This window comes from Hypomesus nipponensis, chromosome 21 (genome assembly GCF_054491055.1).
Source record: "Hypomesus nipponensis isolate SF chromosome 21, ASM5449105v1, whole genome shotgun sequence".
NCBI classification, from domain to species: domain Eukaryota; kingdom Metazoa; phylum Chordata; class Actinopteri; order Osmeriformes; family Osmeridae; genus Hypomesus; species Hypomesus nipponensis.
In genome coordinates, this window is record NC_140381.1 from 11,657,002 (window position 1) to 11,683,253 (window position 26,252).

Here is a 26,252-nt window from a genome sequence, read left to right on the forward strand (position 1 = left end):
TAAATATACCTGTGTTCCAAGCAATCCAGCAAAGTAAGATATGGATATTGATGGTGTCTGTCATTAAAACTTCCCCAACACACTTTTCTGTAAATGATCCTTAACTGAATGTTGTCAGTATTCCATTTCTTCTACATAGAATCCTTGTGAATTCCACTAAAATAACATTGTATAAATTATGCTAATGAATCTCCTGATACATCCCCTCTTGAAATATTTTTTTTGAACTGTGGTAAGAGAATACACATATCAATATATTTTTTTACTTAAATGCAGAATCCAAAGTAATACTTCATCAGGGGGAAAAAACATCAAAAGGCTATTGCTTGAAAGTGATGTATTGTACAGTAATACATATTACTGTACAAGTGCATTTTAGTGAAGTATTTCTATCCTACTAGAAGGCAGTACCCAAGTAAGACTGGGTACCCTGTCGTGCATGTCATGGGCGCATAACATCGCAAATAAGCCTTACTATACGTTACCATCCTAACCCCTCCCTAGTTTTGATGGTTGGGACAGTGTTAGTTCACTCTTGTGAAGCCAGCTCCAATCAATTTCACAGATACAAATACATACAGTAGACAGTAGGTCTTGGTCATCTATATTATAGATATATTTATGAACTTTCATTAATCAGGCTTTCAAAACATGTTACAGTATGCATTTATTTGTCTATCTATCAAGTAGATCAGTTAATCAGATATATAGATGACTGGATCTGTGGTGGTTGTGAGTCCAGGACAGAACACGCAGATACAGGTGATGGGTTTCCCTAAACAGAAGTCTCAAAGCCATTTGGCACCAAAGCATCAAAATCAAATAAAAAGTAAAACGGGAAATATTTACCCATAGGATTCAGTAATTGGCATAATTATATTACCATTCATTTACAGTAATGCCAAAAAAACAAACAGACAATGGCCGGGTTTCCCAGATTCGTTAAGAAGCTCTGAGCGTTAAGAGCTTCTTAACTAATCTGGGAAACCCGGCCAATTGGCTTAAAAAAAGAAATACATTCATGTGCAAACCAGAATGAATTAAGCAATCAGTTTACCTATACAAAAAAGCTATTGTGCAGTCACACACACACACACACACACACATCCTTGAATGAAATGTGACAGCAGCACCAGCAGTGTATGCATGTCTCACATAATTAATCAACTGCAAAGAAAAGATCACCACAAAACATATGTTACATCTATACAAAGGAAAATGACTGTACCTTAATGTCAATCCTAATTCAACATCATGGTAAATGTGAGCGTGTGTGCATCTTTGTGTTTGTTATAAAACCAATATAGTGGTTGTGAAAAGGCAGTAATAAATAGGGGGTAGCAGTTGGCAAAGCGTCAGTGATCCCCTGGTGTGTGTGTGTGTTTGTGTGTGTGTGTGTGTGAAAAGCAGTCTATTGATATGTGGACAGGTCAATCGTCCTTTGTGTGGGCGTCCAGATTGACCACTTGAAGCTCTGTTAGGTTGCTAGTGCTGCTGCTCGACTGCTGGCCAATCACCATCTAACATGGAAAAAAAGACGCGGGGTTAGTCCTGCTCACCACCTATCACAAACAACCCTCCAACCAATCTGACACACACTTTAAAAAAAGTAAGCAAGTTCACAAACGTAGGAACTGAGGGATTTAGAAGATAGGAATAAAACAAATGGACTTATCTGGTGTGTCATGTAAGGTAACATTCCTGCTTTAAACAATAATTCCAAGTAAAAAGTCCAAGTGATTCATGTTAATTCAAGGGTTACGTGTTGTTGTGGTAGAGGCCAAGCTGAGCAGGCAGTCTCACCGGGTGTAGCTGCACTGCTCCTGGTGGCATTGTGAGGAACACCTGTGGAACAGCACCTGCAAATCAACAAAAGGTGTAATTTTTATTGAAAAACAGTTAACATCCCAAACCTCAATCCCCTGACACAGGAAGTCAATGTCTTCAGTCTAATGCAATGTGTTTTTGTTGGAAAAATTGAAGATGTAACTGTTATCCTGTATAAGAATGATTCTGTGTTCAGTATTCATCGGGTGTAAAGAGAGGCCTACCCCCAAATCTGAACTCTGGGTAAACATACAAGACCCTTATCTTGGGGTTAAGGACTAAGAAGAGGGGAGTTTGTTTCAAAGAGATACTGTTTGACAAGGGCTAGATGGGGACACGAGGTCTGGGGACCATTTGCTTGACACTTATGTGAAGTAGCTTTTATGACCCCAGGACCGGAGATTCTGTTGTTGTGTTGCAATCAGGGTTGATGTTGTAAACACGCACACACTCAAACAAGCACGCACACATGCGCGCCAGGTCTATGCAAGGGAACCAATGAAAGAAGAGCCATGGGACATTTGCATGCCTTTGTTTTAACCAATAACAGTCAAGAGCAGTTCTGTTTAAATAGCTTGCTAGCACAACATGCTAGCAGACAAACTTTGTAGCACAATGGCGTGTGATGTCTTGTCTCCTTGTGGGCTGGCCGTAAGCAATAAAGCTTTCTTAAACTTGTTCACCGACTGTGCAATGCTTGATAGATTAATATTTCTCACATTTCTGTCAAACTTCATGAAGATAACTTCCCTCAGCAAACAAACTTTTCTATTAATTATCCTTAACTGAATGTTGTCAGTATTCCATTTCTTCTTTAGAATCCTTGTGCATTTCACCAAAGTACATTTTCTAATTTATTGCTAATTGTAACCTCTCCTGAAAGTACTATAAAAATAATCCTTCATTGGGACCCATAAATCCAGGATTTTATCAAATACAGGAAAAATCCCGCAATGTTTGGGGCTATCTATAGTTGTTATGATCAGTGATCTATGCACTTTCGTAAAGCTCTCTCTCGGAAGTCGCTTTGGATAAAAGCGTCTGCTAGATGAATAAATATAAATGAATTAATATATAAGACAACAAACAATTACAAGTATGAGATTGAATAAAATTCACAGAATACAACCCAAATGGCCTAAACCACCCGTTGTACACCCTTCATCGATCAGCTGTTGCTGTAGCTCTGTGGCTGGCTCACCGGCGTCATGGGATTGTGCGTGGGAGGCCTGAGAGAAGGTGTTGAGCACGGTCAGGCCTCCATCGGAGAGGGAGGGGGTGGGCGTGGCGTACATGACCGTGTGGGCACCGGGGTACATCATGTGACCCGCCACGGAGGAGGGCACAGATGATGTGACGATGGTGGTGGGCAGGCTCACTGGAGGAGGGAAATATGTTTGAAACGTGGACAACCAAGACAGCAATTCAACTTTTTAATTTGACAGAGACCACAGCTTTAAAGCAGATCTCTCATCGCTGTTTTATATTTGTCCTACAGATGGTGCTGCTGCTCTGATGACAGTTGCCCTATGACCGTTGACACTAAAGCCTGTTGACAAAATTTTAAAAAGTCGCAAACCACAGTGGGGGCAGAGTAGGATCGTCAGGGAGTGAGGAAACAAACATAGCACAGCATGCCAATAAATAGGAATGTTTTTTGGGAAGCAGAGATTGCAACTTGGAGAATGTTACATTAGTTCCATAGTGCTGGCTAAAAGAAATTTAAACTATTGCCAAAAAGTAGTTTTGACTCGCTCTCACTACCAAAGAACATGCACATTAAAATCTGTGTGGCTAGTAGATTCTGTAGACGAGAGCAGTTCAGAGAGATATAAACAGTCAGGTCTGTACACAAGGTGTCTGTACCAGTAGCTGGTGCAGGGCCTGTTAAGTAGATTGACAGCCAGGCAATCTAGAGCCATAGGCAGTGCTATCCTCATCCTACAGGGGGTTACCTGTGGAGCTGCCAGTGGTGTGACAGAGCTCAGAGCTGCTGTGGCTGAGGGGGCTCTGCTGGTTGCTGGGGTGTACCTGGATGGCCTGGAGCTGCTGGGGCATCCCTCCTCCTGATGCACACACACAAGCATGTGAGCACACACACACAGCTAACTCCAGCAGCTAGGTCAGCATTACAAACAAACACAGACAGATCACATGTTTAAGTTAAGCCTTTGATTGTTGCATCTTTCAAAATATATTTTAACTTATTTTAGTCTGAGAGTAGGTTTAAAAGATGTTTCTGAGAAACGTCTTTTAAATTATAAACTCTACTGGTGACATGCATACATTGTATACAAATAATATACAAGGCATTTACTGAGAAGGTCAATCTTGCTTATTAACATTTAACACAATTAATGCTGCCCATGGGCATGAACACGACCACCTGTTAAGACTACCATTGGGTCTGAATGAAAAATATACAATTGATAAATTAGTACTATGTAACATGCAATGCTGTTAATCTATATTCCCTACAAAGCACAGGAAAATGAGTTCATGAAGGTGGGCAATGACAAATATAGCGAAACCGAGAGATTCTTTTTACATATGTTCTAAATTAACTTGGGGTGCTGGACTGCATGTGAACAAGGTGCTCCTTTCCTCTGTGATAGCAGCTGCTAGCTGGGGTAATACCAGATACGAGCAACATACATACACACAGACATGCTATACACACTCCCCCAACCCTCTTTCCTGAAATAGTCCTAGTGCACAAGGCCTCCCATGTCAATTTCACTCCTCTCTCATGGGTTTCTTCATTCCTTTCTTCCTTGAAAACAAAGGCTCAGTGGTTTCATGGCATTGTCTTTGTCACCCTTAAAACCCTGATTAATAAAATATTGACCAGTGAACAACTAATACCCCCCCCCCCAAAAAAAATTGGGCTATAGCCTCCTGTGATGAACCAGCCTCTTGTTTGGGACTAGACTCCTGTTTGGGACTATCCTGTTTTTTTCTTTTGTTTTTCCTTTGCGCCTGCTAAATATGACCCAGTCTAATAAATAACTACCAGGCGGATGTTTGAGGTGCAGGGGAAGGGAGGGACAGGGGCGTGGGAACGTGCATGCAACAGGGACCAGGATGCAGACAGAGGCAGGTATCAAACCCCCCCCCCCCCCCGACAGTAGAACCCCTGACCTGTGAGCGAGACGGTTGCGGGAAGGCGGAGGAGTGTGGCCTGCTGGCCCTGCTGAGCGTGCGTGGTAGCGATGCCGGCTGGCCCCAGGGGCCCCTGGAGGGCCTGCAGCTGACTGAGGGGGATGGTGTGCGTGCCGGGGGGAAGCTGAGCGCCTGGAGGGGGGTGGGGGTGGGGAAAGGGGGGCGCGCAGTGAAGTTAGCCACACACAGCTTTACACACAGGTGTTTAGGAAAGAAAGGAAAAGAGAAAAAAGTACTATCCAGCATAAGGCAGAGACAGAGATAAAAGGGAGAAGAATTCTGAGATGAAAGGCAAGCGTGGCTTGGAATCAAAAGTCAACGGCAAACACTGAAGCCTGCAGTCAGAGTAAAGGCCAATTTATAGTCAAGACAGTTTTACGGACACGCACACAGGGAACGCCCTCTCCGTCAAGGAACTCCCTCTCCTGCCCTATCCGAGCCCCTCGGAGAGCTCTACGTGCACCTCCTGATTTTCCTGACTGTCCGTCTGTCATTTTACGGATACCCCTTGGCTGTTATTAGTCCGTATTAAGAACCGCTTGAGTCAGGGACGGGGTGTCTGTGACCAACAAGACAAACAGAATCCTTTGACCGCCATTGCTGTAAGTTTACGATTCATATTTCAGCTAAACAGTACATGTAAATCAGCATCTGAATTCAAATGTGACGAGAAATGGGCAGTGTAGTTGCTGAAAATTTGCTTATTTTATTGATGAAACGGCTATTTGTAAATTTGATCCGACTTTTTGATAATGTCGCTAGCATCGCAGTGCAGCGCCACCTACTCTTCTGACAGTGAATTGTTTTCAGCACGCAGAGCCGTAGGACTAGTATAAATTCAATCAATCCGTCTGACTCCGTGCGTGCGTCTGTCCGTAACGGAGTCGGAGAAGTATAAATCGGCATTTAAGGCGAAATAACTGGAAACCGAGCAGAAAACGAAAGGCCAAAAGAACATATGGCCACAGACACCACCAACAAACGAAGAAACACAGTAGAATGTGCAACAGCATGGACACAACTAGGCACAAACACACTATTAAACAGCCACAACAACAAGCACAGCCACACATACAACACAACAGACACAGCAACAGCCACACAAGACACAACAAGACAGCCACCACAGCAGCAACACAAACACAGCCACATAGACAAAACATCTGATCATCACTGACACAAAAAGCTGCAAAACACAGTCTGGGCCAAGAAAACAACATCTAGTTAACACAGAAATCAATCCACTTCTCACTGCAGCAAAGGAAATCTCACCCAAACCAACTTGAGAAATCCTTTTGACAAATCGACGAACAAAACAACGCAAGTTAGTTTTACAAACCCCCTGGTGAACGTATAAGAGGCACAGCAAGGCTCTTGACTCTTTTCCACTAGTAGCACTGATGCTACCAACTTTCTTGGTTCCTTGCATTTGGTTGCACCAGTACATACAGCATGGTTTTAAACAGGGATGGAAATTGCATTTTTTGTCCACCGGCCACTGTGGCTGGTGGATTTCAAAATCTACCTGCCACTCAATGTTTTTACCAGCCACTTTCTTGTTTTTAACCAACAATGTGTAACTGCATGTGAAAATTAATACTATTAATACTACTAAGATCTACAATACTTAAGCAGTTTATTTAATCTCAAGTCTCAATGAAACACTGACACTTTCTCTTTCTCTCTTACATACATACACAAACCACAAACTGATATGCATTTAATTAAATGAGTAGGGCAGATTGAACAACAAACTAACATTCCTCCACCCATCCTCCGCCCTCCCAGTACAATTTACTCCTGCTCATCAAAATTAGATTCTGAAGTTTCAGAGGTGCTTTCTTGAGCATTCTTCTTCCAAGACAGGGCAAACAGCACCTGACGGATATACTTTATCCCGAATCCCAAATTATTTTCGAATATCCGGATAATCTATTTTTGTTAATGTGGTTCCGTTAATTAGCCTGCCGTGACGCAAAGCATACAGTAAACACATGAACCACCACACATTCTGGCAATAATTGGGACTGTTCAGCTGTTAGATTAAATAAGGGTTGAATAAAGAAAACAAATGAAAGATCAATTTATTAACATGACGAAAAGACAATATACTTGAAAAAACTGCGTCTTCAGACGTAGGCTCTTAATTTGGCGGAAAAGCGATTAGCCTATTAATATGTGAAATAAAAAGTAGGCTACATTGGACTAAATTAAACACATTGGGAAGGCTATCCTCGATAAAAACGAAAGACACACATGGAGAAATATTGCATATTAACTTGGATATTAACTTGGAACCGAAATCCTATGGGATACGGTGCGCCACCACAAAATGCAAACATAAACAGTGGATTACGCTAGCTCTACATGGCTACTGGTAAGAAAATAAATAAGCCACAATTGCATTAGCCATACGCATTTTTATTCAGGAAAATGAGCATGTAAACATGCTCAGGGGAGAGGCCAGTACAGAGTCGATTTACGAGCAGGCCGGCATAGAAAAAACTGCATGAACTGAGGTTGCTGCGAGGTAGCCTACTGCTTAGCCAGGACACAATGCTTCTTGTAGCGCCAAATGAAATGAAAGGAGACTCGCAGCAGAACGCAGGCGTAGCCTACCTTTTTTGATGGTTTTCATCATTTCTAACGTCACAACTATTAGAATTCACAATACGACGCGACGGTTTTTCATTAAAACATTTTTTTAAATTAAACTACGCTCATAAGTATTCGAAAAAAGTATTCAAATACTAACTTACTTTAGGATATCCGGATTTTCGATTAACCATGCCCATCCCTACAATGTATATGTTACCATTCGTAGTGTTGATCAGCAGAAAAATAGTTTGCCAAAGACGTTGAACTTCATAGACGTTGACATTTTTTTAGGCTTCAAATCAGCTGACATCGCTAAGCAACGGAGTACGCTGGGGTTGAGAAGTTACCGGACTACTCGCGGAGTGCTACGAAAGACGTGAATCCGAGGCAAAACGACCACTTCTCTTGACAGCAGTCAGATATACATAGCAACGCTCTGTTATCGAAAATTATTGACCGCAGAACATTGGGAAGCCCCATGCAAGTGAATGGGGCATTGTACAGCATTAAGAACAGCCGTGTAATAATTGTATTCACCCGCCACGGTGGCCAGTAGGTGAAGCGAGTTTACCTGCCACAACACAAAAGCACCTGCATTTGGCTGGTGGCGGGTGCTAATTTCCATCCCTGGTATTAAATCAATGACCTCACACCCACAGCTGCATAACATACCCTAGTTTTACATGGTTGTTTAGACAGACCATGGCATATTGGATGCATATTACGCCATTTCGGACACAGTCTGGAGCCCTGCGCAGGAACGAGATATGAGACCCCCCCCCAGAGAGAAATGGTTCACTCACCGGACATGAGGGTAAAACCTCCGGGCAACATGACGCCTGCGGGCGCAGGCGAGCCTTTGAGCACCGTGCCGTTGGTGCTGGTGCTGTGGGTGTTGATGCCGGCTGAGACCTGCCAGCAGGTGGCGGGATTGCTGTTCTGCAGGTGCATGGCCACAGCACTGGAGGAGGAGGAGGGGGCGGAGGAGGAGACGGGCAGGGGCTGCGCGTTGATGCCACTAGGCAGGTTGGCCACAGTGAAGGTTGGCTTCATGTCCTGGGAGTGGGAGAATGGGGGAGGAGGACGACAATTTGACAGGATTTGGCCATTAGTCATGATGCATTTCCATTATGAAAGTTGTGAAAAGATTTGTTGCTTAAACCGGCGCAGGAATTTGTATTCTTTTTTTTCCTTCGATGATTATTCATAACGCTGGACCATAATTCCTTTGGAAGAGACCAACTAAAATGATATAGATCACCTCTTTTTAGTTGGCATAAAACAATCACATGGCTTGATGAGTTTGCCAAAAACAAAATCACTGTGCTGGCATGCTTGAATTCAACACAAGCACGGCTTACCTGAGGCAAACAAATTCTCTCAAACTTAGCAAAGGATACTGACTAAACCCTAACACGACCAAGACTCATCTCCAAGTACAATTGATTATCACAATGCTAAATGACAGCAACGACCAAAATATCTAAGTTGCTAGTCCCAGAGGAGAGTTGGGAAAGACTGGGTGGGAGGGTGCAAAAAAAACGGCACCACAAAGCTCCTGGAATCTCAGCTGTTCTTGCAGTAAAACAGGTGCTCCACAAGGTTAAAGGTCATGCTTATTTCCAGCGCTACAATGCCTGTGGAGGAATCTACAATGGTTGGGTTTGTGTGGTATCACTGTTCATGAATGTGTGTGTGAGAGCACATTGTCATCTAACTGTGTAGACTCAATATCTTGTAGTCCAACATGACCAAGAAATCCTAACCTCAATGGCTTGTATTCTTTCATGTAAGGGGTAGGGGTTTGGTATCGACAACTGGTTCAAGTTTAGAACCAGTTCCAAATTTCCAAGAACCTTAGATTCAATAAGACTCACGCATTTTAATTAGGGGTGCTCCGATCATGAATTCTGGGCCCGATCACCGATCGCTAGAAGCAGTATCGGCCGATGTCGATCCCCAATTAAGGGGTCTATTTGAAGCCTTATATTTATCATGTAGCATTATCTATATAACTATTCTGAACAACAATGTATAATAGGTATAATGAAGAGATGATAAAATATCATGAATTAACAACAACTGTCTATTTAGAGATGGTGCAAGATCTAGCTAGGCCAGGGGTCGGCAACCCAAAATGTTGAAAGAGCCATATTGGACCAAAAAAAACAAAAAACAAATCTGTCTGGAGCCGCAAAAAAATTTAAGCCTTATATAAGCCTTATAATGAAGGCAACACGTGCTGTAAGTGTCTATATTAGCTATATTAGCCTACTATCAAAATGATAAGTAGGCTAGGGCTGCCAACTTATGCAAAAACCTTGGAGTGAGCTTTTTTTGGCCTTTTTTTTGGCCTTTATTTGACATAGACGTTTATCAAAAAAACTTGTCTAGTGAAGCCATCACTCCGGCCTTGCTCCCATCCATCCTCGCTGACGCGTATCGTTAGGGTAGGGCCCCCCGGCCCAACTATCCGTAGCCTATCGTGTGTAGCCTACTTTAAGAGAAGACAATACTAACGCGACAAATGTCAACAACAAAAAATCCTTGACGGCCCAGAAGTGAAGCGGCCCACCGGGGACTCTCCCGATTACCCACCCTGATTACAACGTTAACAAGGCTACTTGGTTGGCGTTGCCTTTTCAGCGTGAGATATACAAGGTGTGGCGTGAGGGCGTGTGAAATGGTTGAAATGAGTGTCTCACGGCCAATGCGTGAGAGTTGGCAGCCCTGTAAGTAGAATACGTAAGGGATAATGTATAGAACGCGAAGCGGAGGGGTGTAGCTTGTTTACAGTTGTTTTTAAATAAGTGATGATAGGACTTGGTAACTTTTACACCTAGGTATGTAAATGAGTTAGCTGAGAGCTTAAAGGGTAATTTGGGATATATTTCAGCAGTTTTATTAATAGGAAAATATTCACTTTTGTTATAATTAAGCTTGTACCCTGATATTTTTCCAAAATGTTCAAGAACATCAAGGACTTCCGGTACACTGGTAACTGGATTGGTGACATATAATAATAAATCATCAGCATATAGTGAGACAGTATGTGTTAAGCCCCCACGCACAATACCCTCTATTTTATCATTATTTCTTAATGCAATTGAAAGTGGCTCTATAGCTAGAACAAAAAGTAGTGGACTTAAGGGGTCACCTTGTTTGGTCCCTCTGTGTAGACCAAAGTAATCAGAGGAGATAGAATTGGTAAAAACTGAAGCAGTAGGGTCAGTGTATATTAATTTGATTAGCTTAATGAAATTTTGGTCAAACCCAAATCTATGTAGTGTATAAAAGAGATAGTCCCACTCGACCCTATCAAATGCCTTTTCTGCGTCAAGAGATACGACTGCTTCAGGGACTATTTTATCAGACTTGGTATAAATGATGTTAAACAGGCGTCTCAAATTAAAATAAGACTGCCTGTCTTGAACAAATCCAGTCTGATCATATGAGACCAAATCCGGTAGGACTGACTCAAGACGGAGGGTGATTACTTTGGAAAACACTTTACCATCACAGTTTGTCAAACTGATGGGTCTATAAGATGAACAGTCAAGTGGATTTTTGTTTTCCTTAAGTAGTAGCGTAATGGATGCTTGTCAGAGTGTGGGTGGGAGGACTTTGGTTTCTAATGCTTCCTCATACACTGAAAGAAAGAGAGGTGATAGTTGATCCTGGAATTTTTTATGGAACTCCGTACAAAACCCATCTGGGCCAGAAACCTTCCCACTTTGTAAAGACATTATTGCAGTGATGATTTCTTTCTTTGTGAGGGGCTGATCTAAGTGTGCCTTATAGTCGGGATCAACTGTGGGTATGTTTAAATTGGAGAAAAAGGCATCAAATTGGTGTTGATCTGGTTTTAAATCTGATGAATATAGTTTTGAGTAAAACTCTTTAAATTGGTTGTTTATAGCTTGGTGGTCTTCGCTTAGTAAACCATCAGACAGTCTAATTTGTGGTATGATATGAGATGCTGCTTTCTGACGAAGCTGGCTGGCCAGTAGTTTAGAAGGTTTATCCCCCTCTTCATAAAATCGAATACGGGACTTGAATATCAGCCTTTCTGCCTCATTGGTAGATAGAAGATCCGCTTCAGTTTAAGCTGATTCTTGTTTTGACCAAGTCAGGGGTGGGGGACGATGATATCTGGTTATCCAAAGTCTTAATTCTTGAGGATACATCTATAATAGTATTATGGTGTTTTTTTCTAGTGCGTGCATTGTGAGAAATGATCTGTCCTCTACAGGGTAGGAAATTTACATATTTTTTAGAGGGCAATTTTTGCCCCCACTGACTGAAATCCAGGGGCATTTTTTTATTTAATTGGGGGCACTTTTTGAAACAACATTTAGTCATTTAGCAGACGCTTTTATCCAGAGGGAGTCAGGTGGCTGAGCGGTTTAGGGAATTGGGTTGGTAATCAGAATGTTGCCAATTCAATTCCCAGCCGTGAAAAATGATGTGTCCTTGGGCAAGGCGTTTCACCCTACTTGCCTCAGGGGAATGTCCCTGTACTTACTGTAAGTCGCTCTGGATAAGAGCGTCTACTAAATGTAATAATAAGACATTTAACCTTTGTTCAAGATTATAAATGTGCTTATTTAGGCTTACAGTATGAGCAATTTTCATCAAATGGCAATAATATTACTATTACTGTAAGCAGTAGTCTACAGATTCAAATTGTTTTCTTCGATTTCTTTTTAACAGAAAACATAAATCAGACCATCATATTCAATTTTATCTTATTTCTCTGTGGTTATTAATTGTTATTATTACATTCATTTTTAAACTTTTTTTCAACTGCACACTCAACTTTCCCCAAATAGAGGATTGGTTGTCAACTACAAGATGACAGTTACTTATGAGGATGGGGAGAAAATCATTGACTGACTGCACTCTGTCTAACGTTAGCCAAGTTAGCTAGGCTAACTTGCAAGCAAGCCTTTGTGACTAAAGGTGCCAGTATGGTACTCCGACTCCGTTACGGATGGGCGGGCCGCCGGATAGGACGGATTAATTAGCATTTCTGTTGCCTTTATGGTTCTCCGAAGGCTGGGGGTGCTGAAAACAATTCACCGCCAGAACAGTAGGTGGAGAAGCGTTTTTTTGTCGAAAACACGTTGCTTTGTTGCGTCTTTGTAAGTTAGAAATCGTCGTTGTTTATCTCCCACCTCTCATCACACGTGTGACACTCTTACCAGCTGTCACTAGTCAGACGTTGAGTGCAGCAGGTGTTGTCACATAATATTATATTAAAGACAAACTCAAGGCCCGCCGCGTCATTTTATGTGGCCCGCGGAAGATTAATGGGCTATTGAAATAAGTCTACGGTGCTTTACAGCGTGCATTGACCATAAACGACATCTCCATGCATTTCAATTGTGTTACGGCAAAGTGACGACATCCCGCCTCTAGAAAGCAGTGTATGCACATCAGTGTTAAACGCAAAGTTTAACTGGGTGAAGGCGAGCATGGTTTGAATGACAGCACTCCAATGCAGCCGGTTCTGCGAACGTACCCCATGTGCATTTTCAGCCAAGGTCCTCGGGCATTCAACCCAAGTTGGTATCGCTCTCGAACTTGGTTAGAGTACTCAGCCAAGCTAGCATGTTTCTGCTTCCCTTATCGACAATTTGGAGCCAGCAATGATGAAGACATCACCTTCATTAGACAAGGTTTTACCTAGGCTATTGGAAAACGGCAATGTTTATTTTACATAAAGCTCAAAAAGCTATTCTGCGTTCAGATGAAGGGCAAAACAAGTTTTGCTCTTGCGCTATGCGCGCTTGCATTTTGTCACCAAACACTGAGAACAATTTGCAAATGTATCCTCCAAGAAAAACAGCAGATTGTCCAAGAATTAAAAGGCAGACTTAAATTGCAGCATAATATGCCCTATGTTCACAAGCTACAACAAAAACACCATGTTTTTACATCGTTACTGACGTTACATCGTAGTTACAACTGGCCCTTTGACGGCAACCATGCTGATGTGGCCCTCGGTGAAAATGGGGTTGACACCCCTGCGATATAGACAAGACTCTGGTTTTGTGAATTCATTTCTCCACCAAGTGTATAATCCAATGTGAAAAATGATAAACAAAAAGACTGATATAATTGGAAACAAAAAGATCCATACAAACTGTATATAGGCTACAGTCAAAACTACAATGTACTACTCTAGGTCACTAAACTGTGGCAGTCAGTGCACAGACAACAAACTCACGTTTCTGAATTCGCTAGAGTAGAGCATAAACTAGCTCACAATAAAATTTCTCTCCAAGAAGTTCTCATCACAGACGTCTTTCAAAAAGACGACCTTAGAGAAAACGCCTTTCTGTCAAAGTCGGAAATGATATCGTTTGGAAATGATGTCGTAGCAGACCAATCACGGCCAAGGGGTATCCGTCGCGTACAGCACGGCACGACGGATCGACAGGAATTTAAACGGTGCACGGGAAAGGTCTCCGTCGGCCCCGCAGACGACGGAGACGGCGTTTCAGGGCGTTCCAACTATGCGTAGGCCCTTCCCATGTGTCCGTAATCGTATAGTACGGAGTAGCATATAAAGGCCTTAACGCACTATCAGCGCTGGCTAACGTTAGCTTACTAACGTTAAATTAGCTAAAGCGAACTAAATAATTAACAAATAATGACTACTAATTATCACCGTAGCCGATGGCGTGTTGCTTGGTTGCTGGTGACGAAAGGCCACTTAATGTTTTAGCTCAACTAGATTCAGCAGAAAAACTCGTCTGTGCCGGATTGACAACAACTTTGGCAACTCGTTGTCCACAAGTTCGACATGCTTCGCAATAAATCGGGTCCACTCCAAGACAATCTAGCTTCCATTTTTCGATGGTCGCTGCGAGTGAATTTCATCTTTGGAACCTGAGATGGTGATGGAGACTGTGTTTACTGCTTCATCAGTTCTCCTCACACTCGCAGTCACTCACAGGTCTGATTAAGAAGCGCTCCGTTTTTTTGAACGTTGGGTTCTTTACGCACACGCACATTAGTCATGGTGAAACTCAAAAGCATTATATAGCAACTGGACCAGGTCACAATGTTTTTGACAAGTTAATTAAAGTATCATTATTATTAGAGGAAATTTTGGGGGCATTTTTTGCCCCTCTCCTAGTGATATCAGGGGCAAAATTATATTTATTGGGGGCAGTTTTGCCCTCGTGTATTTCCGACGCTGGTCCTCTAAGATATGCCTTAAGTGCTTCCCACAGAGTTGAGGCTGATATGTCATCTGTTCTGTTGGTTTCCAGGTAGAAATCTATTTGTTCTGAGACAAACTCAACAAAGTCAGAGTCAGCCAGCAAGAGTGGATCAAGTCGCCATGACCGCCTGGACCTCTGAGATAGAAGTTTTATTGTCATACCTACAGGGGCATGATCAGAGATCATAATTGAGTGATATTTGCATTTGGTGATAACATTTAGAAGAAAAGGATCAACTAGAAAAAAGTATATTCTTGAAAATGATTTGTGTACATTGGAAAAGAAAGAATATTCCCGCTTCGAGGGATTTTTAAATCTCCATGGGCCGATTAGTTTATGTGAATCTATGAATGCTTGCACTGTTTGAGATGATTTAGTTGGTTTTGACATAGAGTGAGACGAACGATCCCATGTTGGATCCATTACTAGATTGTAATCACCAGACAAAATAAGATGATGACTGTCAAGATTAGGGATAGAGCTAAACATCCTCTCAAAAAAACAATGGCCATCAAAATTAGGAGCATATATACAAACTAATTTGACAGGGATATGAAATAGCTTCCCCACAACCATTACATATCTACCATTTGGATCAGAGATGGTGCTTGTTGCATCAAATTAAATATTCTTATGAATAAGTATGGCTGCTCCTCTACTTCTGCCATCAAATTTTGAATGAAACATTTGTCCCACCCAGTCTCTATGAATCCTAATATGATCCCTGTTGCGTAGATGAGTTTCCTGTAGCATTGCTATGCCTACCTCCAGATGTTGCAAGTGTGAGAGAATCTTCTTCCTTTTAACATTGTGATTAAGACCCTTTACATTCCAACTTATAATGTTTACATCCCTGTTGCCTAGAATTGCATTGGAGGTATTATGTGTCATTGCAAGTAAACTTATCAAATATACCTGTGTCTATCCTACTCGAATGGTATAAGATAATGGATGCACAAAAAAGACATATAAACACACACACACAATTACGCTTAACACATAGTAAACAGAGCCCTAAAGCCTGACAATGGCATCACCCCCTGAAACACATTAACTTTTCGCAAACTCTCATTTGCAACTCTCCTGCTATTAAACAAGCAGTCTAAACTTTGTGAACCTCTGTTTGTAAAAAATTAGGTCAAGCCCTCAGACATACTATGAACATGAAACTATACGGTGTAGAGGGAAAAGGACTGTCCATCATATATTGTATAGCTACATTAATGGCAGATAGGTCATTGAACGTATAGTTAGAAAAAACAAGGATTCTAGTGGTTCTTTCCCCCTTATGCAATTGGTCAGATATAGTTCATAATCATTCTGGATTTGACTCGTCACCTTGATTATCCTCGTCCGGAGTGGAGCGTGAAGGAGATTGGCCAGCGATGTGATCGTTGATGTATGCAAGTGCCTCTACGGGGTCGGTGAACTTCATACGCTTCTTGTCGTGGATGAACTTCTGTGTGGCTGGAGAGTACATACCAAATTTGATGTGTGCTGCATGGAGCATCTGCTTGCAATCGGAGAAGGCCACACAACGTTTGTTGATGTCCAGGCTGAAGTTGGGGAAAATATGAATTCTTGATCCATTGTAGGTAAGCGCACCTTTCTCTCGCGCAAGGCGCAGGATCCACTCTTTGGTCTAGAAGTGATGTAGCTTTACAATGAATGGTCGGGGTTTGTCGTCATCTCGCGGTTTAGGAGCTAGGCTTCGATGAGCTGTCACAGGTAGTGACATTTGAAAGTTATCCTCTCCAAACAACTCCACAAGTAGATTGGCGATGAACTCCGTTGGCTTTGTTCCCTCTATGTTTTCCTTTACCCCGGCGATTCTAATGTTCTGCCTTCTTGTGTAATTCTCCAGGTATGATACTTTCTCCCTTAGCTCCCTTACCAATTCTCCTTCGCTAAGGAAGTTTGTGATAGCTCCACTCCGTCCAATCTTTTATCCAGTTCATTAAGTCCTTCCTCCACACTCGTAATTCTCTGGCCAAGTGCATTAAGCGTTGTGTGTAAAGAAGCAATAGACGCACGGTTTTCTTCTCGGAATGAGTTGATGGAAGCTTGGATTACACCAACAGCTTTTGCTAGCGCATCCATAGTTTTGGAATTAGTCCGAGTTCGTCGTGTTTCTTGAGGTTGACCGACTTTCTCTGGAGTCTTTAGGAGTCTTGTACGACATTATATAGATATCAAACATTTGTTGTACGAAATATTTGAGTCTAAGTATTTGTTAGGTTCACAAAATATTAAAATTACATTTAGGATTTTGCAGGAGCTGCGGAAGACACGTCTACTCTCTAGGCATGCTCAACAGCGCCCCCCAACAGTGTGTCTTTTTACAATTTATTTGTTACCATTCGTAGTGTTGATCAGCAGAGAAATAGTTCGCCAAAGAGGTTGAACTTCATAGACGTTGAACATTCTTTAGGCTTCAAATCACCTGACGTCGCTAAGCAACGGAGTGTGATGGGATTGAAAACTCACCGGACTCCTTGTGGAGTGCTACGAAAGATGTGAATCAGAAGCAAAAAGGCTACTTTCCTTGACAGCGGTCTGTTATTCATAGAAACGGTCTGTTATCAGAAAATAACAGATCAGAAAATGTTATCAGAAAATAACACCGCAGAACGTTGGGAAGCCTCATTCAAGTGAATGGAGCTTTCTACAGCGTTAAGAACAGCTGTGTAATAAAAATACATAATGAGCATTCATTAAAAAAGCTAGCTAGCTTCCGTTACCTAGCAACCTAGCATAACACTCGTAGCAATGCTACTTCCTGCTAGTGTTACTTGTTAGCCTCCTCATTGTAAAATTCGAAGCCATAAAGTTTCCATTGTCAACAAGATAGATAGGTACTTTATTAACCCCCGAAGGGAAATTATTTTGTCCAGACAGATAGCTAGAAAGCTCACACAGTCCAGAAAATCTTTAATCAATAAGTTGGATATTGTAGTGACAGCAGTACAGTACTGTAGCTAGCGATCTCAGACACAGAGTTTAATACATGTTACAATATTACCGTTATTCGCTAACAATATCAATAGCAACGACATCTGGAACGTCCCGTTTTTCAGTTCACAAGCATAATCATGAAACGTGTTATAATTAGGGCTGTGATATTATTAAAAATGTAAATCAAATTAATCACAGGTTTCTGTGAATTAATCATGATTAATTACATATTAACGATTTTCCGAATTTTTGTCATTAAGTGTGCGTCTTTGATTCTGCTGTACCTTGATGCTCAAGTCACCCGTTGCCACTCGCAAAACTTTGGTGAACCCCTTTTGCAATACATTTGGCAACTGTGCTAGTCACCTTGTCACAGGCAGACTTAGTGAGGGCCCTACGCTGTTCAGTGAGGGTGGTTTGGCGCGTTCTACTTGAACTCCCCTCGCCGACCAACGCATGCTTCGCGTTGAGGTGGTATAGGTTACTTTAGGCTGGTATTGACGCTACTCCTTAAGAGGTTAAAACAAAAAAATATGTTAACACCATCTTTTTCAATTTTCATATTTTTTAAAAAGCTCCAGGGAGCCACTAGGGCGGCGCTAAAAAGCCGCAGGTTGCCGACCTCTGAGCTAGGCTAACAAACGTGAAGTTCACAATGCTGTTTGTCCATTGCATAGCAACAGCCACGCGTACGGGACTATTTTCTCTCGGCTACTGAAATGCGATACACAACGTTTGTTGGCTATGACTACTTTGTGCTGAAAGGCAGCTTACTATTTATCTACTATTTATAATTTTGCTGGTAACGGTATTATAAAAGCAATAAGGTAATCGAGGCAGTACTTTATTGTGGATAATGTACGGGTTCCAGGGTTTGCCGGCCATCCGCTGTGCATCGGGCCTAACAACACCCTGGATCCTGTACATTATTGACGATAAAGTACTGCCTCTCGTACCTTATTGCTTAAATGTTAGGAAGCAAGCTGCAGAGCTGTATCAGCAAAGTTCACATAAATTTGGTAGTTGATAGCTGCACAGTCGGACATTTTTCCCAGAAATTAGGAGTATAGGTTACTATACCCCACGTATTTATTTCCATCTCATAATTTGATATCAACTTTGGATGCTTTTTGTATTTGTATAGTAGTAACCTAAAGGATAAGACAACAGGCCTACAAATGTTGAATAAATACAGAAAGGGTGACATTTAGTTTTTCCCAGAAATATCAATGGATATTCTCCTGTGTTTATTTGAACATCAGAATCAAAGCTAGCTAACATTATATTCTTATTTATTTTTCTCTCTCCAAAAACATTTTGGGAATCTGAACCAAGATTCAATAAGAACCAGATTTGCAAACCAGAATCGGAATCAGAATCGATACAATGTAAATGAAACCCAACCCTAGTCAGAGGCAGTGGGCTATGAGTTGCCAGTGCATTTGAAACCAACTCTTACAAATGTTGTGTTGGTGCAAGAACAGGACCCAGACAGTTGTGCCCAGACTCTCCCACAGAGATGGGAACAAGACCAACATCCACCAGCAAAGTTTGGTTCAGCACAAACAGCACAGTAGGACAAGGCACACGTTTGACGTTATATTGACTGTCATTGTCAATTATAGCCAATTACTGCACTGTACATGTCTGTAAATGACCACTATGGTCTGTATTTGTGGCCACACACAAGCTAAATTGTAATGGGGCAGATGTATGCAACATGCCCTTGATATATTATTAGGCCATGCAAATGCCTGTAAGGTTTAAAACTCACAGTTTTATCATTTAAAAACTCACTTGCTCTTCAAAGATGACACACCTAGGATTTGCTTGAGTCAGCGACAAGGGAAAGTGGTCAATGCTTGAAGCAATGCATAGTAGTAATTCTGTGAAAATCTGATGTTTCCTTTTGTTTTACGCTTCAATCATGCCACGTTATCACTATAAAAATACTGACTAACTGTAAGCGTTCGAAGTGGAGTTTAAGCTGAGCTATTCAATGAGTGGAGAGTGATGAGAAAAGCTATGTGGTCCAGGTGGCGCAGAATGAGTCTTACTGAGACAGCTGAAGGAAAGGGAGAGGAGGGAGAGGAGCTTTAACCCCTCACGTGCCAAATACAGTCTGCATTTTTACACAGTGTCTATGAGTAGGTGGCAATAAGACACTAGCTAATGTAATATTGCACATATTTTTGTCCTATTTCCCCTAAAGAAATAAGGTTAGGCTACTTAATAAAACCCCTTCCACTCATAAGATATGTTCTAAATGGCATAAATGCAGCCAATTAATAACTGACGTAACAACTTATTGTAAATGGTCAGTAGCCTAACCTATCGATTAAGGTAGGCCACTCTAAAGCATGTGTACACTGGCTGCTGAATTTGATCTTGACATATAGGCTATGCATTCTGTAGCAAATAATAACAATAAACCCACTATTAATTACATTATGTTAATGTAGTGTTACTACTTCAGCATTATAATGTACCTAAATACAAACGTGAGCATGGGCGTTCGCTATCGAATCAACAGCCACGTGCAATTAAGCTAGCATTTGAAGAATACAAACAAGGAAAATCACCAGTTAACTTAATTTAAATTTGCAAGAACTATAGACTAATACAATAAAAGGCTTAAATGAACTGACAACATAAGTTATACAACTTACAGTTCTCAAGGACGTTCAGTGGCGCACAGTGGCACAGTTCACCCGCTCGCAGTGTGAACCGCATGGCCGTCACAGCAAAATCAACATAGAGGAAACACTGCCTTTAGTTGAATTTGTGGTTGCACAAGGTGACTTGGACCTAATTGGGTTTATGCCAAATGATTGAATGAATTTGGCCTGGTACAACGTATGAATATGACTGTTGAACAACTTATTCTTTAAACTACAGTTGGTGAGAATGGCTAAAAGTCAAAAAAAAACTTTCCAATGCCTGAAAAACATTTGCTGTGGATGAGTTGCGTTCAGAGGCAGGGGAGGAGCAGAAACACATAAACACATGCCTAAGAGCCCTACAGCTCACATCCTGTCAGGGAATCCCATAATGGACCCACCAAACTAAACGCTTATCTCAAAGAGCAAACAATGGGAAACAGGGTTACGAGGATTGTGTTCTGGTACTGTGGGTCCTACGTCCCAACACTGTTTAATGTCTGACTTTCTAAATGAGGGGTAGTGTACCTCTTCCAGACTTCTCTTGTTTTGACAGTGACTGGGGAGGGGGGATGGTTGTCTGGCTGCAATGCTCTGATTTACAATGTCTCGGCCTGCCCTTGTTCTTGGGTGACCATCAGCGGTGTTTCTGCCCGCAACCAAAGACGTGACTTGACGAGAACCATCCTGCTTTTCGCAGTGGGGGCCCAAGCCATAGCTCCTCATTGGAAATATCTCCCTAGCACAACAATAGGGAAGAGATAAGAAATGGAGTTGCAGACATCTCATCATTCCTTTGCACCATCAAGACGAATCTCCCAGAAACAGAAAGATTTAGGCTGACATCACTGTACACCCTGCTCATAAATGTGAGGCATGTTTCAGTGAAAATAAGGGTCTCTAGAACACAGCTGCCGCTTATATGGAATGCAACCAGTCCTCTGCCAAGAGAGCCACTGGAGGAAACCATACCATATATGGGCAGAGACTCAAATCTTATTTTTATCAATGTACGTCAAACCTTTCTCGATGCGTTTGTGTAAAAATGTGCATGTGTCTGAGGCCATACTATGGACCTTACCATACACAAAAACAACAAAGCAAATTAAGAAACTTTGGTGGTCTGTGGTAGAGTCTTGGACCGGTATTTGGCAGTAGTGTTGCCTTTTGAGACATCACACACTGCTGTAATTGCTAAAGCCTTTTCCCAATACAACACGAGGGGACAGAGCTACTGAGCACACAGTATCCACAATGCATTGCTACATGAAACTTTGACCAACAAGACACACAAATTCTTTGGTCGGTATTAACTAAGCATCGCTTGGAAAATGGGCCTACTAGGCCCTCTCAAGCTTCCTCCGATACCAGCCAACTCACCTTGGCGACTTCTGTGCAGCCGTCGGCCTCCGACACCTGGTAGGTGAGGTCGGTCTCCTCGAACCCCGTGGCGCTCATGCGCTGGTCGGTGGATGGGTCAGAGCGCGGTGGCGAGTCAGGCGAGTTGAGGCAGGTCTGAATAAGGGCCTTGCCCGTCTCGCTGGTGATCATAGGCTGCAGCTTGCGAGTGGCAAAGGTGTACACGTGGCCCGTCTCACTGGCCACCAGGAGGAGCACCTGGGTGCCTGTCAATGTGGAGAGCTCATACGCCTACAACAGGGGAGGAGACATGGTGGGGTTTTGCTTCTTTCTTTTTTTTATACACAAGGTGTTTTCACTCTGGGGCTTTGGGTTGAGTGCAATTTGTAAACCGTGTTAACACGCTTCGAAATCATTTACGCATGCTTCCTCAAGCTACCCATGTTTTCTGTCGATGTAAGTAAATTGAGTGTGGGGAGGCGGAGAAGAGAGGGAGCTGGATCCTGATTCGAACTTCTCTTCTACAAAGGCTTATGGGTTGATTACAGCGAAAGTGGGCAGAGCTCCCATCCATAGGCAGCAATTCTTTGAAAGCTTTTAACAGGATCTTGACGAGCACAAGCTGTTGTTTCCCAGAGTAACTCACCACCAAGCATAGCACTGTGTTCGCCAACATTGCTGGAATGAGCATTATGGTTAAAGTCAGAGGGAGGGGACCGGTCTAGCTAGAAGCCATTGGCCAATTATTTTCTCAATGTAATCATTTCATTCAACAACAGTGATTGTAAATCTGGACTGTCCTAAATAAATGAAAGTAATGATATGAACAAGAAGATTAAAGAGAGAAAATAATATTCCCTCTTTGAGGTGGATGTGTGGTCACTCAAACACATACACCTATTTTGTGTTGCAGGAGGAGCACAGAATATTACCTATCTATACAGCCCTATGGATGCATTTTCGTTTATAGTTGTTGCTGTAGCTCTCAAGCCCTAAAGAGCAACTACTGTGTTACTATGGTAACAGACAGTTACCAAAGTAAAGTATCCTGGAGACACAATGTTTGTACTCACATTCTGTATATATGTGGTATTCTGTATATCTGTGGTATTGTTTTATCTAGAATTATTATAGTAATATGCATGTTAAGGACCTGTCCTCTCATTCATTTCAATGAGACTGGTTTGGAAAGTCTTGAATTAGGCTGAGTAAGTGTCAGAACGGCAGACATTTGATCCAAATATTTACTATGACAGTAGCCAACCTAAGGTTTATTACAGCGGCATACTTAAAAAAAACAAGGAAGGAAACTTGTGGTTGCCTAGGCACCCAACACACCATGTCTGTTCTGCTGGAAGGAGTGTACGTTGGCGGTGTAGAAGGTACAGTAATACCATCACGTCAAGCTAGCACAAGGCTTCTTGGGGGCCCACTCCCTCTTTTTATGGGGGTTTCCTACCCAAAAATGAGTCCTTCTCTCCCTTACTGATATTGATACAGACCCAGTATGAACTATTCTGGAAATGTATCTACTTCTGTAAGTCACACAATAAAAGCAATCCTTGACTCGAACAGAAGGTACGTGGTGTTCCATGAGACCAGTGGTATTGCTTTAGTAATGTCTTATAAGATGTCAGTTTCGACTCAAGGTTATAAAGCATCCATCCACACTTTTGAACCTGGATAGTTTCTTTATCTCAGACTGAACTCCCTCTAAACCGCAGGCCTGTATCCAATTTTCTGACAGGGTTATCATGAAGGAGGTTATATACATAATGACTCAACCAAATGCAAATAGCATTTTACCAGACTTTGTAGGGCTGCCTTTTTTGACAAGTGGTTTTGGCTGCAAACATTTGCATTATCAAACATTTCACTGTTCTTTTTTGGGGCCCTGCATTATAGCCACAAGTGCAGCTTAGAAATGTACTTCAGTTTTACATTTAAGTGGTTTGGCTGAGAAACCAGCAAACCTGAGTTGTTTTGTTTCTTATCAGTATTTTAATTGCACGTATTGTAGATGGTGTGTCAGGAAGCTAATTCTTAGAGTGATGTAGGCAGTTTGACTACTTAATACTCCTATGTTAATAAAACGGGTAGCCTTTAATCTGGGGACAGTGCATGAGGTATTGGTAAGGTGTAACCGAATGGGGTTGTGCCTACGGTTGTCAAGCAATGGCAGGTGTGTTGGTATCCTTAATTGAATGGTGTCATTGAATGTTGAATAGTTGGACGTGGCGCATAGATAAACCAAGAGATGTGTGATGTAAACCACTCTTTAACTCACCTTCTTCATAATACCAGTCTTCCTTTTGCTAAAAGTTGTGTATCTCCGAAGTTTGTTGTCGATGAATTCCATCTTTATCTTGACACGACCGCGGGTCTTCTTGCCTGGCTTAGCCCCTGTTGCACCTCCAGCGACTCCACTATAACCTCCAGGCAAGCCCATCGACGTTGCTGGTGATGAACCGACCTCCATCTCAGCCCTCTCCCGCTTCACCCCTCTTCTGTCCCCAGCTGAACCCATAGTGTCCTCGTCATCCCCCGAATCGGACTCTTGGTCAGAACCACTGAAAACCACTTCGCTTGGGTATTCTCTGTCTTCGAATCTACCACCTTCGGGTAAATTGATTCCCGTATTTGTTCCGGAGGAATTCAATCCTGTTCCATTGCCTGGTCGCGCGCCTCCTGCTCTTGTGCCCATTCCTGTCCCGTTTCCCCCCAACATTCCAAACCTGTCTCCAGGCCTTCAAACCTCCGCGCACGCAGTAATCAATCGTCCCAATGGTCAATACGTAAATAAACGGCGACAATTACATGCGCAGGAACCTTGCAATCTGAAGAAAGGTAGCTAGCTGGCTAACGTTACCAAGCTAGCTAAATAGCTGAGAAACAGAGTGACATACAGCGATTACTTTAGCAACAAGTAAAGCCTATCTTGCTCTGTCGCGGGCTATCAGTGTGACATCAGAATGGAAACACGAAGCTATACGGAGAGATCAAATGAAAGTCCATGGGCAATCAGTATGACCGAACGGCTGTTTATAAAATATCAATTACGGTTACTGTACAAAGTTGTAAGGTTGTGTTTTTGCCTGCTAATCAATCAAGTCCAACCCCCTATTTTACAAACTACACTTCTTTCCACATAAGGAAATGACGAATGATACCTTTCGGTGTCACTCCGCTACAACATATAGCTCCCCACAACATTTTTTGTTGTTCCAACATACCATAGAATAGGGCTTCTTCTATGCATGCGTTATGGTTTAAAGTGGATTGTTTATTGTATGGTACAATGACTGATTATCATAAATATAAACGCGCCCTAATTCCAAAAAGGTCTATGTTCGTTAGCGCATGCATTGGAACTACTTTCCTCCATATAAAGACACACATTTCCTTTTATGGAAATGGCGCTCCTTATTTGGTGAGTCATTGCTTCAAGCCCTACGCCGCGCCGTCAAACTTGCCCTCCAAACTCGGCTGAAAACTTCTTAAAACATTTGACTATATTATAGAATATTCCTACACACTCCGTTAAATCCCTATTGAAAATGAAGAATAATAGGCCTAGGCCTACATGTTTCTCAAATTAATATTTTGTTGATCACTGAGACCGACACTCCACAAAGCAGTCTAAGTACAAGCAACGTGCCAGTGAAGACGCTATTTTCAATCAAATGGTTACTTTCATGCACTAAGAATTAAACCGCAAAATAAAATAAAAATGCCTTGCCGTATTTGTAAACATTGAGTTTGGACCCTATCGATTTTAATTCCATATTTGGGACTTATGCTTTTTAAAGGTCAATTAAATGGAGGGCAAACATGCAAGTAGAGTATCAGTAGAGTATACATTAGAATACAAATCTGCATTGTGGAGTTTGAAGATCATTTGTTTTAATTTGTATATAAATTATTTTTGAATTTATACGCTTGTGTTCAGTCACGGGCAGTAAAACAAATTGCCACAAGATGTCACCATAAGTCAACATAATTTCCACAGTAGTTTCCTCCTTGTATTTGCCAACGACTGTGCTATTCTCTGTTCCTCCTCTAAAAGTTAACTTTAAACGCATAGTCCTAGGCCTACAGTTTCCAATGTTTGGCTATGTGTGTTAATTCCAGCACATCTAAGACAAAAACTACTTTCTCTTACAGTTCCTGAAAAAATCCCAATTCAATCTGTGTTATTTGCACTAAAGCTTATTCCAGGTGTGTCGAACAGGAAGTTATTGTACGCTAAGTGGCGCCTCAATGAACGGGATTACCTGGGTTTAAAATCCATATGGCAGGTTAACCACCACTGTTGATTAATGGGTACATAAAGCACTCAAGATATGTATATTATTCAAGAAATCTCAAAATGGTGTCTCAAAATGGTGTTTAATGTTGGGGAGTCGTGGAGGAGAGTAGCCTCAGTCTAGTACTAGAACTATGGCGATCTACTGGG

At 41.9% G+C, this 26,252-nt stretch overlaps 1 protein-coding gene across 2 annotated transcripts; it reads right to left on the reverse strand.

Annotated features, from left to right (window-relative positions):
* Nucleotides 1–650: 650 nt before the first annotated feature.
* Nucleotides 651–24,947, reverse strand: srfa (serum response factor a). Of its 2 annotated transcripts, XM_084685276.1 has the most exons (8): nucleotides 24,084–24,947; nucleotides 21,818–22,087; nucleotides 8,391–8,643; nucleotides 4,969–5,121; nucleotides 3,783–3,893; nucleotides 3,029–3,205; nucleotides 1,804–1,859; nucleotides 651–1,520 (listed from the first exon to the last, which is right to left on the reverse strand). In XM_084685276.1, the coding sequence occupies exons 1-8, from the start codon at nucleotides 24,522–24,524 to the stop codon at nucleotides 1,431–1,433; spliced, it is 1,551 nt and encodes a 516-aa protein (XP_084541402.1). In that variant the 5' UTR covers nucleotides 24,525–24,947; the 3' UTR covers nucleotides 651–1,430. The 2 variants fall into 2 exon arrangements, with proteins under 2 accessions (XP_084541402.1, XP_084541403.1); XM_084685277.1 differs by lacking the exon at nucleotides 4,969–5,121.
* Between the last annotated feature and the right edge of the window lie 1,305 nt (nucleotides 24,948–26,252).

Bases quoted from the DNA above. Each gene is read 5' to 3' on its own strand.
- srfa (XM_084685276.1), bottom strand. From the start codon at position 24,524: ATGTTGGGGGGAAACGGGACAGGAATGGGCACAAGAGCAGGAGGCGCG. The intron at 22,088-24,083 runs GTGAGTTAAAGA...CCCCTGTTGTAG, and splicing joins AGACTGGTATTATGAAGAAG to GCGTATGAGCTCTCCACATT. The intron at 5,122-8,390 runs GTGAGTGAACCA...ACCCCCCTCCAG, and splicing joins AGGTTTTACCCTCATGTCCG to GCGCTCAGCTTCCCCCCGGC.